We start from the raw sequence: 13252 nt of genomic DNA on the forward strand, positions 1-13252 counted from the left end.
ATCATTCCCTAGAACAAGTGTAAACTGCTCTGAATACCAGGACCCCAGAGCTGCTTATTATCATGAGATTCTACATCGTCTGAGGACAATATCTGAATTTGAAGCCCAGGTAGCTCCATGGCAGAAATTCCCAAAGCTATCCCCAGATTTCAAGAAAATTGTTTAAAACTTTACAAAAATTTTTCTTCCTTTTGTTTTCTCTTTTCTTTCTTGTTTTTCTTTTTTTTTCTTCCAAAATTACCTTTTTTCCCCCTGAAATTCCCTTCCAGAGATGATTTCAGGCTGTCTACAATCAATTTCATTTTCAAAAGAGAAGATTTATCAGTGCTGAAGTTCCCCTCAGGAGTGAACTAGTTTTTTAATTTTAGAATAATTTAGAATATTCCCAGAGCTCTCCAGGTTCAATGGACAAAATAAACCACTTAGGAAGCAGTAGATGGTTACTTGAGCTGTTTACTGTGGTTTCCAGTGTTTTCATAATCCAAATAGGATCCCAGGGTTTCTCATGTAAGTAAATAATGGTGTAATTTGCAACCGTGTTATTAAGAAATCTTTCTTTTTCCATAACTGTGTAGCTGTTAAGTTCATTTTTCTGAAGGCGACCTTTCTCCTTTTGCTAACTTTGCTACCGTGTGAGATGAGGCATCATCTGATATTGCTGCTGTCAAAAGATCAGCTATTTTCTGCCATGAGCTGCATGTTTTGTGTTATGACTAGATTTATAAACATATAGTCTTTTGGCCACATCTCATCTGAATTGAAACATTAACCTCAGGGTCATAGAGGAGTTAAGATACCTGATATTTGTGATGTGACTCTTAAGTTTTCAGTCTTCACAGCAAATGAGTCCAGAAAAAAATAGCTGAGAGCTCACAACAGCAGAAGATTTGGAAGTAGTACTGTTGAAAAAAGGACTTTGTTTCTCAGTAAGACAATTTACAGACAGGCATATATCCCATTGACTGAATAATCTACTTCAACCACATTCCTGAGTGCATTTCAGAGCCACAACCAGCAATTTTGATATGTAATTCTGCGTAGGAGCAATTTTGGTTCTTTTGCAGGTGCAGACACTGGAGTCTGGATGCCTGCATGCACAAACATCAACCAAAGTGTTTTTCCTGCCTGCAAATGTAAACATCTATCTTCAGCCATTGTGCAAGTGACTTGCTTGAGACCATGCTGAGCTCAGGTGGAAGATTTGTGACCTAATGGAAATTTTTAACAACATAATAACTTAAGTGCTGGTTTTTAAGTTCAGCTTTTGCTGGAAATTACAGAGGAAAACGATTTGAAGTGCTGTGAAAGCCTCTAAAGTTCGTATTGCAGATGTTTACAGATTTCTTTTATCCCAGTTCTTCTGCTTAATTTACTTGTACATAATTTGTTTAGATTTTCAAATGCCCTAGGTTCTACTTTAGTTTCATAGCTAGGTTTTGAGGGAAGCAAGGACTCTTTGTTCTACCTGAAGTTTAAATAAATTCTTTGTAAAATATAATAGCTTATGGTAGTGAAGAGGCTGGTAAAAAAACTCATGTAAGATACAATTCTAAAGGAGAATTGCACCACTAGATTATTAAATGATGAGGAAGAAACTGTAGCCATTTTAGTTGACTGAAAACAGTAGCTGTTTCACATGCTTATGTAATAACGTGTATGGTACCCACATACATCATTACTGTTTTCAAACATCTGAAATACACATTTAATTCGTCATTCTCACCACTGGAAGGGCTGAATGCAGAAGTCCTGTTTTGGGTGTAGTACGTTCTGATTCATCCACATCTAGCTACTGCACAGTTTAATATATAATTATTTAAAACATAAGAGACATCATTTTACTTTGTGGCATACACTGCTGTCAAATCAGAAGTATTTCACTGAAGTCCCTCATTTCAGCACTAGTACAATAATCTCTTCTGACAAGACTTCTCAGTTTAAGAAGTTAGTAAAGACTTTTAAGTTTCTTGTTATTTCCCATTCTCTTTGATTTTAAGGTTGCATTATCTGAGGTATTGCTCACTTACCTGTTGCTCCCTTAATAATGGAAAGAGGGGAAAAGATAAGCCTTGGTTTCCTGAATAAGTTGATTTTTCCAGAAAGTTGTCCTTTTTCATGCAGATCACAATTTAGGTGTCTCCAAGGCTAGTTAAGAAGATGTAGAATAGTTGTTTAAGGTAAAAGAGAAGCAGTGGACTACCTGTGTATAGTATTTGGAATATATATAAAAGCATTTTCAAACTTTCTGTAGAAAAATTAGCTCGTGCTATCTAATCAAAGTAGAACAGTCAGAATATAGAGATGCTATCTCAGTATCTTCTGGTAAAGTGAAGCAGTTAAAAGCATTCTCATACCAAGGGCTTAGGAAAGAGAGATTCAACCTGAAGCTGTCTGGAAAAAAAAAGTGCTTACAGAACCTGACCTTTAAAAGTGCTGTCGCACAATTATTAGACAAAACAATGTTTATATCCCAAATATGTTATAGTCTGGCAATTAAGGTGAAGTCAGAACTTGTCAGGTCATTGTTCTGTTTAACCACCATTGCCTAAATGCCCATCTGTTTGTTATCGCTACGCATGCTAATCACCTATGTAGCTATTAAGATTGCCTGCAAATGTTTTGAGGGTAGGATGGAACAATTGCATCAGATTCTATTTTGACAGGAGTTACAGTGCTGCAACCACACCACTGAAGATCAAGGATTATATTATATCCTTTATTACTGTAAGATAAAACACTAAATGTTGTTTTTATCTGACAAAAAGCAATCATAGTATGACAGTGCAGAACATTAAAGAGAGATTTTGACTTCTGCACATGAAGAAGCAGCAGCCATGAACAGCTAACTAACTCTGGTGAATGGTCTCAATACACAGTCAGAAATTTGGGCTTTGGCTCTACATGTGCTAGTGACTGCTGATGGACCTTTACTGCTCAGGGACATCTTTGGCATCCTGAGGCTGAGTTCCCACATAGATTCTCCAGTGTCCCACGAGGGATCAGCTTATACAGCAATCTTGATCTCGGGAAGTGCATGGGGAGAGTCCTTCTTTGCTGTTAGTCACTGAAATGATTAAAAAATTAATACATTGGGAATACCTGCCACTCTGTAGAAGGCAACTGAATTTGGTCAAAGGGCTCCAAATTTATTTCAGTGACTAACAGGCAGGTAGGCGTGCACACATGTGCACATATATAACATGGTCATAAAACCCTTGTTGATTTGACAAACATGACCCGATCTTGAAAAGCCTGTTTTTCTCTCCCATTTTAAAGAGAGTAAAAAGAAGAAACATGATCTGGCTTTTTTCCATCACTCATTGTTCAAGATCTTTAAATAAGTTTTTGATCAGTACATCCGACTTGCAACTCAGAGTGACTTAGTAACTGCTTGTTTTAAACCTGGGCTGAAGTAAACTCTGAAAATCTGGAAGCTGTAAGCATTGCCATACCAAAGCCCAGGAGACTAGAGATACTAACCATCACTCTGTCTGATTTCACTTTTATTTAAACACTCCATTGAGTTCCTCAACCCACTCCCTCCTCATTTCATCTTTATCTTGTACAAGCATGCCTCAACACCTATAGATGTAGTGTATTTGCTCAAAACACTAACTCAGAGGAGGGAGAAGACAAGAAATAACATGATTTATACCAGAGGGAAATACAAAAGCAGGTAGAAACCTCAGGAGTATAATTTCATTTGAAACAGGTGCATCAGAATTGTTCTTCACCTCTTTGCTGTCCTTGCAGTCATACTGTCTGTCTTTTGTCTTAGCAAAAGCAAGCAGCAGATGTTGATTTACAGTGTAGCTGGCAGGAAAAAATAAAAAAAAAATATCCGTTTTTCTTCTCAGTATCAAACCATGTTTCTAAACATTTATTATTTAATCTTTTTGCTTAATTAAAAGAAGGTAAAAAAAACCTAAAAAAAAAAATCAGTTTAAACCATTTTATTTCCCATGCACCTATTTTAACATGAAAGGTAATTGTGCTAAAATTTCTCATTTTAGATGTGCTTACTGAGAGGATTGTCAAGTGAACCAGTCTCATTCTGGTAGCTCTGAAATAAGGAGTAATTGCCAATAACTACTTGTTACAATGCTGTTCACAGTCTGCCTCCTCATCCCTGTTGCAACAAAATTTTTTGGTTAAAAAAAAAAAATAGAATACTCATGGGTTTGGTCACTTCCCCTCCCCCTATTTTTTTTTTTTTTTGTTGTTGTTGTTGTCTAGATGGAGAGTGTTTAAAACCAAAAGTAAATAAAAAGGCTGGGGAGCTTAACGACCTGTTCCAGAGCTAATGCACCTGATTGTGCCATGAATTATGTTCCATTTATTGGGAAAAAATGGGTCTGCTGACCTTTCTCCCCAATTTTTTATATGGCTGTCTAATACAATCATCATTCTAACAAACATGCTGGAATTTTGAAGGGAAATAGCCATATGTATTTTCAATCCTATCACAGGCAATGTGCATACTTGATTTAAAGAGTGGTTTTTTATTTTGTCCCACCTGAAAAAATGGTTTTGCCCATCTGTTTCAAACCACAGCAACTTGTTAAGCTTGAAAAAAGCAGGTACTGAGCCCTGCATGTATGTAGTCTGGGAACTGAGAAACTGAACATAGGCATATAAACAAATATAAAAAAGCAGTAATCACACTACTGAGTAAACCAGGTATCTTCATGATGGGTAAAAGGCACTCTAATTTGTTATGGCCTTTGCTGGATCTTAATCCTTCATCCTCTGAAGTTTCCATTTTGGTTTTATAATTTGAAGCATGACTTGCTTTGTGCAGAACTTCTCATGGTTGCAACATTACCATTTAGGACTTTCTTTTCACCCACAATATTAGTATCTCTTAAAGCTTTTATAGTATTTTCTGCTACTGAAAGGGGAAAAAAATTCTAAGAAAAGATAAAGAAAGATAAAGAATCATGGAATGATAGAATAGTTAGGGTTGGAAAGGACCTTAAGATCATCTAGTTCCAACCCCCCTGCCATGGGCAGGGACACCTCACACTAAACCATGTCACCCAAGGATTTGTCCAACCTGGACTTGAACACTGCCAGGGATACAGCATTCACAACCTCCCTGAGCAAACCATTCCAGTGCCTGTCCACCCTAATAGTAAAGAATTTCTTCCTTATATCCAATCTAAACTTCCCCTGTTTAAGTTTTAACCTATTACCCCTTGTCCTATCACTACAGTCCCTAATGAAGAGTCCATCCCCAGGATGTCTATAGCCCCCCTTCAGATACTGGAAGGCTGCTATGAGGTCTCCATGCAGCCTTCTCTTCTCCAGGCTGAACAGCCCCAACTTTCTCAGTCTACCTTCATACAGGAGGTGCTCCAGTCCCCTGATCATCCTCGTGGCCCTCCTCTGGACTTGTTCCAACAGTTCCATGTCCTTTTGTGTTGAGGACACGAGAACTGCACACAATACTCCAAGTGAGGTCTCACGAGAGCAGAGTAGAGGGGCAGGATCACCTCCTTCAACCTGCTGGTCACACTCCTTTTGATGCAGCCCAGGATACGGTTGGCTTTCTGGGCTGCAAGTGTACACTGAAGCCAGCTCATGTTCATTTTCTCATCAACCAACACCCCCAAGTCCTTCTCTGCAGGGCTGCTCTGAATCTCTTCTCTGCCCAACCTGTAGCTGTGCCTGGGATTGCTCTGACCCAGGTGTAGGACCTTGCACTTGGCATGGTTAAACTTCATGAGGTTGGCATCAGCCCACCTCACAAGCGTGTCAAGGTCCCTCTGGATGGCATTCCTTGCCTCCAGCGTATCAACTGAACCACACAGCTTGGTGTCATCGGCAAACTTGCAGAGGGTGCACTCAATCCCACTGTCCATGTCAGCGACGAAGATGTTAAACAAGACCAGTCCCAACAGCGATCCCTGAGGGACACCACTTGTTACTGGTCTCCAGCGGGACATCGAGCCATTGACTACAACTCTTTGTGTGTGGACATCCAGCCAGTTCTTTAATCACTGAGTGGTCCACCTATCAAATTGATGTCTCTCCAATTTAGAGACAAGGATGTCATGTGAGACAGTGTCGAACGTTTTGCACAAGTCCAGGTAGCCCCATCATAGAAGGCCACCAAATTGGTCAGGCAGGATTTCCCCTTAGTGAAGCCATGTTGGTTGTCACCAAGCACCTTGTTGTTTTTCATGTGCCTTAGCATGCCTTCCAGGAGAATCTGCTCCAAGATTTTGCCAGGCACAGAGGTGAGACTGACTGGTCTGTAGTTCCCTGGGTCATCCATTTTCCCCTTCTTAAAAATGGGGGTTATATTTCCGTTTTTCCAGTTGTCGGGAACTTCACCTGTCTGCCATGATTTTTCAAATATGATGGCCAGTGGCTTAGCAACTTCATTTGCCAGCTCCTTCAGGACCTGTGGATGGATTTCATCAGGACCCATGGACTTGTGTATGTTTAGGTTCTTAAGATGGTCTCGAACTAGTTCCTCTCCTACAGTGGGCCCAAGGTCTTCATTCTCACAGTCCCTGCATCTGCCTTCCAAGACTTGGGTGGTGTGGGCAGAGCCTTTGCCAGTGAAGACCGAGGCAAAGAAGTCATTCAGAACCTCAGCCTTCTCCAAATCCAGGGTAGCCAGTTCTCCTGATAGCTTCCAGAGGCAGCCTACGTTGTCCCTTGTCTGTCTTTTATTCGCTATGTACCTGTAGAATTCCGTCTCGTTATCCTTAACATCCCTAGCCAAGTTTAATTCTAAAGTTACTTGAAACTTTTGAAAATCCTGGCATTACAAGAAATTTCACAGGTTAAATGGTGATTTTTCTGCAGTCTTGCTTCACTATATATCCTCTGTCTATGCTTTCAAGGAGCCCAGAAGGGGAGATGACTCTGGAGCGTGCAGTGAGCATACTGAAGAGTGAAAATACACAGTCCACACCTAGGATTCTTGCTGCAGTTACTTTCATACAGCATGAATGCTTCCAGAAAGCAGATGCCAGAAGGAAAGTAAGTAATTATTTTTATGCTGGTTGCAGTCAGGTAGAGCAAATAACTTTCTATACTGTGTGGCCACTGTGTGCCAACATGAAAAAGGACAGTCTAAGAAACCTTGTAAGATAATGATGAATACTTTCCCTAAAATATGATGATGCTTTTTGCTGCAGATTCTTTAAAATTTGTGGAATGGCACTGGTTTATACTAGCAAAAATTTGGTCTTCAGCATTTTGTGATTGAAGTGTAGGGTAAGGATTCACCCAAACTATATGTAACTACAGATCTTTATTTACCAGCTCTCAGAAAATAAAACTCTGGGAGTACAGTGCAAACTTACCCAAGGTTCAGGGTTTACTGGGACTGCACGACTGTATTAATACATTGTTTGGATTAACCAAATTTGTTAAGTCTTTGAATTTGTTAAGTGTTTGTTAAGTTTTTTAAGGGGTATATTAAAATTATTATCTTCTTCATTTTTTTAAACATAATTTCAAACACTGTTATGGTTCTCTTGCTGAACAGTTCTGTACGTTAATTTGTAAGGTGGTTGTTTATTTCAACCAGTTCGGTGCAGTCCAGTTCAGTGACAGCCAGACATCACTGTCCTTTTCGCTTGCTTCGTGGTAGATCAAAGTCTGTTTTGTAAAAAACACCAATACAATTATCAGTCAACCTGATCTGAGGACAGAGCTTCAGAATCAAATGTTTGAAGGTGCTTATTTATTTAAGGTGCCTTATTATTCAAACTTCTTCCAGGCAGCTTCCTAGAAAAACAAGTGGATAAGTAAGAGTTCAAATTGTTTTCCTGTCTATCCCACATATCCTAGCTGAGTTTTTCTGTTTGATGCCCAGCAAACTTGTTCACATTGGCATAGTCTTTTTTCTCCTTTTTAGCCTTTCATCCTGCGTTTCTTTTCTTTGTCTCCTGATGTGTTGTTCACAATACTTGATAGTCCTTGGGTCTAGTGGCTTTTCTTTTTCTGTGAACTTGTGGTCTTACAGTATTTTAGTCAATTTTGTCTACCAATGAAAATTTAGAATGATGGTTCAATAGCTTTTGTAAGTTCTCCTCTGCACATTAGGTCAAAATAGCACCACTTCTTTTACAAGAGCTATAAATCCCTTAAAATTACCAATAGAAAGGCTGCATAAATGTTTAAAAAAACCAACCATCTATGGTATTGGTGTCAAAAGGGCTTATCTACTGTAATAAAATAGGTCGATGTGCCTTCAGCATGCTCTATGCTCCGCTTACCTCAAGAGACATATTTCTGTATTTCATTCTGCTAACATCTAGATGATAGCTGAATGAATGCAGGGGAAATCAGGTCAGCAGTACAGCAGCAAAAAACTGTGCCTTTTGTACAAGTGTATCAGAGCAAAGGTAGGCAGTGTGGCTTGCCAGGGCATGAAGGGCAAAAGGCTTTGTTCCATTTCATTTCTTCATGTTGCCAGCACCTGTCAGCTGTATTGAATTCTTTTTATCATTAAACTCTGGACTATTCAAAACAGTCGTATCAGACTCCTAAGTCTTTCACATGCTGTTGTTTCTACACAGGGATGATTTTGTCCACAAAAGCATATGGCATTCTGAGATGCTGGGAGAAACCGTCATCATTTGTACATGAATGTAATGTATTTTCCATAGTAAACTCAGTCCTAAATGAGCCAAGGCTTGCTTATGCCACATCACAGCTCATATGGATTCATCATTTGCCACAACATGTAGAACTTGGAAACTATTTGTTTCCGCACAGCTGCTGAAAATAACACCTTCTTAATTCTTTATGCATTTGGGGCCAAAACCTCATTTTCTAAAGAATTAGTCACTGAAAAGTAGTGTTTGTTAAATGTAGGTGGCTCAGTAGCTGACTAGTTTAGAATATTTAATGGTCTGTGTTTTTAAGTTTACTAGTTTATTAGTTTTTTCTCAATATGATACAGATAAGAAGCATTATGTACAATTGTTATTTATTTAATACACTTTTGATAAATGCACTGAAGTTTACAGGATTAAAATGCTGTCTTTCCATCAGGCTAGCTGCTGAGAGAAAAAGAACTCAAACCAAACTTGGCACATCAGGAACATTTCACATCCAGAAATCTTAAAGCACTTTATAAATGTTCCAGAGTTAAATCTCAAATATCCATTTCACCAACATGGAAGTTAAAATACAGAGCAATTAAATGCCTTGTCAGAGAGTACAAATCTTTAGCAAAGCTGGAAGAGATTTAGTTTCATTCTCTTACATTAACTATAAAAATATGATGCCTCCCTTAGTTGTGGATTTTAACTATGACTCATATGAAGGCCCAGAAGTTCAGTCATGTCCAAATGATTAACGATCTGTGCTTCTAGTCTTCCAAACAGGAGCAAATGAAGAAAAGTCCCTATGACTATTTAAAGGTTTGCTGGGAGGAAGGTGGAGTTTGTAATTTACAGTATCTAACTATTCCCTTCTGTATTTTGTTTTCCTCACAGGTTTTCTCACTTGGTGGTATCCCCAAGCTTTTACAGCTTCTTGATGTTCAGAATGAGGACGTTCAGCGGGCAGCATGTGGTGCATTGAGAAACTTGGTGTTTGAGGACAATGACAACAAACTGGAAGTGTCAGAGCAGAAAGGGATCCCACTCTTGCTGCGCCTACTCCGAAACACCAGGGATGTAGAGACTAAAAAGCAAATAACAGGTAATGTTTTCTGTGCAGTCAAGTGACCAAATACAAGAACATTGTCACCTATTCTAAGCTTTTCTCTTAGGGTGAAATTTCAAGGACGAGTCTTTAAGACAGTAAGAAGAGACTAGGAACTGCAACTTCCCCTCTTAAAGCTTCTTCAGAAATGACGTCAGTCTGTCTCTTTGCAAGAAGCTCAAAGTCCTAGATATCCCATAAAAGAAAGTGAGGCCCAAATAGCAAATTCTGTAAAACCTTTTTAGTGAGCAGTGATTGGAGCAGTCCCAATAATGGGACCATAATTAATGCCGCTTCTCAGGCAGCAGCTCAGTCCTCACTTTTTAACACTATGCTGCCAGTGCATACTGGGGGCTCCTTGACAAAGACACTCCCCCAGAACTGTCAGGTGCTGTGGATAGAATGTGGTTGCCCAACTCCCCACAAACTCTACTGACTCAAATTTTTACTCTGAGCTCCTTCCTGCCTAGCTATTTACACCTGAGCCTGTCTTCTCAGTTTAGTGGTAAGCAGAAAGCTTTGCATGCTTTCTTTCTGCATGCAGGGGAGAGGATTTCTGCAGGACATCCACTTGGCTGTAAAGATCAAAATAGCACCATCAGTGGACCGACATGCATTCTGGATTCAGTTTTTGCAGGGCTAACATTCTCATCCTTCTATTTCCCATGCACTAACAGGGGAAGAACTGTTAAAAATCAGTAGAGCCCATTGCAATTTAAAAGGAGCCCTTTGGATCAGAAATACCATATTGCACCTCTTGTTTACATCAATGTAGCAGAAGGAATGGTGAGAGGAAATATCCACCCCTATTGACAAAGTGATGTGTGACTACTGCCTGGTTAGCTTTGCAGCAGCCAGTGAAGAAATTCCCACCAATTCATCCCTGCACCCCTGCTTGACCATGATGTGTCTCTAGGAATTCAGCTGCTTGTGACCCACATTCATTCTAATTAGCATGCAGAGGAAGAGCAGACATAAATGGAAGAAAACACTGTGAATAAATTAATGGGGATTTATTTCAAGTGATCTTTAAAGATACCAGAAACATGAGCTATTAAGATAACTGTGTTTGAAAAGATACAGAAGGTGTCAAGCAGCCTTGCCTTGAAGCAAAGGCATGTTGAGACCTTCTGTAATTCTGCATTCTTTCAAGTATTTGAAATACTGTGCTCCCTAAGCTGGAGAACAAAGCTTTGTATTGTTGGCTAGTTTGGATCAGTTGAACTGCTTTGCAACATTAAAATGTTTTAAAGCTTTTCAGATTCATCAGATGCAAAATTGGGTCACTTAGTAACTTATTCAATAGTGTGTTGTCTCTGTGCTGTTACACACCAGTGAGGGAGGTAGTGAAATTGGTGGTACAGGGGCCAGAAAGCTAATGCTGTTGTCTTGATAGCAATTTCATTATTTCTGACAAAAGCTTTGACTGTTTGTCAGAATAACTCATATGGATACTGTGAATATTACTGTCTTCCCCTTCACCAGTGTGAAAAAGGATGAAGGACCTCCTTCTTTCTACAATTACTTCTGTCATTGAACATGCAGATTTACTTATGAAACAGGCAAGACAAAATATTTAAGCAATATCGAGCAGAATGTTGCACTTTACACAGAGCAAAATATTTTTATATACTTTCATGCTTATCAGTTGCAAAGGAGGGCCTTAAAATTACACCAAGGGAAAAGTATTTCTTGCTTTGTTCAAGACCAAATGTGCAGTGAGGAGGAAGAACACTTGATGGTGAGTCAGGAGGGTCGCATGGTGAATATGGCACCAGGACATACTTTTGTTGACACTTGAGGAAATCTTCCAGCTCCCTAGCAAGTTGCAGGTAACCTAGAGGGCAAAGGGCAGCCTGAATGAATACATTTCAAGAGAATATTAACTTTCCTTCCAGCCTCATTCTTTCCCAGGCCACTTGCCAACCTTCAAAGGCAGGCAAGGAGTGAGCTGCAGACAGGAGGCAGACGGTCACTGTTCAGCATATCGTTACTAAGTTCAGTGCTTCCAGATGATCTTGGCGTATACAGTGATATCTAGGGAACACTGGAATTGCTACACAGTCATTTGTACCAATTGACTGTGGAGCCCAAGACGGGCTGCAACACAAAGCTTTTCCAAGCACACTGCAAACCTCTTGAGTACCTTTCTATGAAAATGGATAATCCCTGCTGAGCAACAGTTTTCCTATCTGACTGATGGCTCACCTACAAGTTTTGTTTCTCCTCTTTCATTGCCTTCGGCTTCCTACGAGGACAACTGAAATACCACAGCTATGCATGCAGTCGCACTGCAGTGTTGTAACAGTTCCAAGAAAAGGTTAATGCAGAACCTTTGCACTTCCACCTGAAAAGCCCATCTGACTTTCAACATCATACTTATTGCTTGCCTGCTTTGAATGGAAATTAGAGACCTACAAATGTGTAATATGATAATTAGCTGAACATCTTCCCCCATAAGAGATTAGAATAGTCGTGATACCTGATAATACCACACTGAACTCTGGTGAAAGACTCATGGCCAAGGATTGAAAGCATGTGATGCTCCTTAAAAAGATGTCTAAGCTCAGCAGAGGGAAGTTCTTTGTACTGGAATGTAGGAAGCATGGTACCAAAGACTTCACCTGACCAAAATACACAAAGATAAGGAAGTGGTGGGGAGAAGGAAGTTAAAACTCTGAGACAGCTTTCTCATATTGTAACTTCATTACCTGTCAGAAATCTGATCTAATACTTTTTCGTGTAAGTACATCTCAGCCTTAGAAGTTTATCTTTAAGGCTTATTAGTACCAGTAGTGTTGATCCAAACACTTGCCTAATATTAAACCATATCATATCATACATTCAAAAAGAATAATTTGATGGCCTCTATTTTCTGCAAGACCTAGGATGCGGAAAACAGTCTGAGCATAGTCATACAGTGCTTTGTATCATCCTATGAAAAGACTGAAAACAATAAAAGTATATGGAGATAACAAGTGCCATGTCCTGCCTCACAGTCTGTGCACCCTAGGAGAGCACACACTAAGCACAAAACCAGTACCCCAACCAAAATGGCTTTGTGCATATGATGATGGTTTGAAAGCTGCCATGGACCAGTTTACCTAATAGTTTTGTGCAGAAATAGCTGCCCAGTTTCTCTCTGCCATTTACATGCTCATCTCACCTCTTCTTAGTGAGGATGAGATCTCAAGATCACATTGGCTGAATTCGCTAGCTTCATAAAATCATTAATAGTCAAGGAACCACAGGCTGTGCTCTTTGTTTGACATAGAAACAAACTCCTTACAAATCCCTTAGGAAAGAAATGAGTTTACTGCCAAACAGCAGGAAAGGATGTCACTTGGAGACTATGCAGGAGCCGAGACAGGAATGGCATCCTGTAGTATTTGGAGAGTATACTTAGGAATGGAAAGTAAAATGGCTGTAGCAAAAAAAAAAAAAAAAAAAAAAAATCCCAACCAAAACCAAAAAAATATTAGCTTTTGAAGATAAGCCAGGTGAGCCTCCAGGAGCACCTAACCTCTTGATCTTGTTATCGTGCAGCATAAACCTAAGAAATGAAAGAAATTTT

The 13252-nt window shown here is 39.5% G+C and overlaps 1 protein-coding gene across 1 annotated transcript in view; it reads left to right on the forward strand.

Moving 5' to 3' along the window:
- The window catches only part of PKP2 (plakophilin 2), a 43674-nt gene that overhangs the window by 11172 nt on the left and 19250 nt on the right, over window positions 1–13252 (forward strand). Inside the window, 2 exon segments of the mRNA XM_061372015.1 lie at window positions 6858–6996; window positions 9468–9675. Of these exon segments, the coding sequence (XP_061227999.1) occupies window positions 6858–6996; window positions 9468–9675 (347 nt within the window).

Source organism: Neopsephotus bourkii, unplaced genomic scaffold, assembly GCF_033783945.1.
Source record: "Neopsephotus bourkii isolate Nb327-2 ecotype Australia unplaced genomic scaffold, CSIRO-AGI_Nbou_v1 NB_1589, whole genome shotgun sequence".
In the NCBI taxonomy this organism is placed as follows: domain Eukaryota; kingdom Metazoa; phylum Chordata; class Aves; order Psittaciformes; family Psittacidae; genus Neopsephotus; species Neopsephotus bourkii.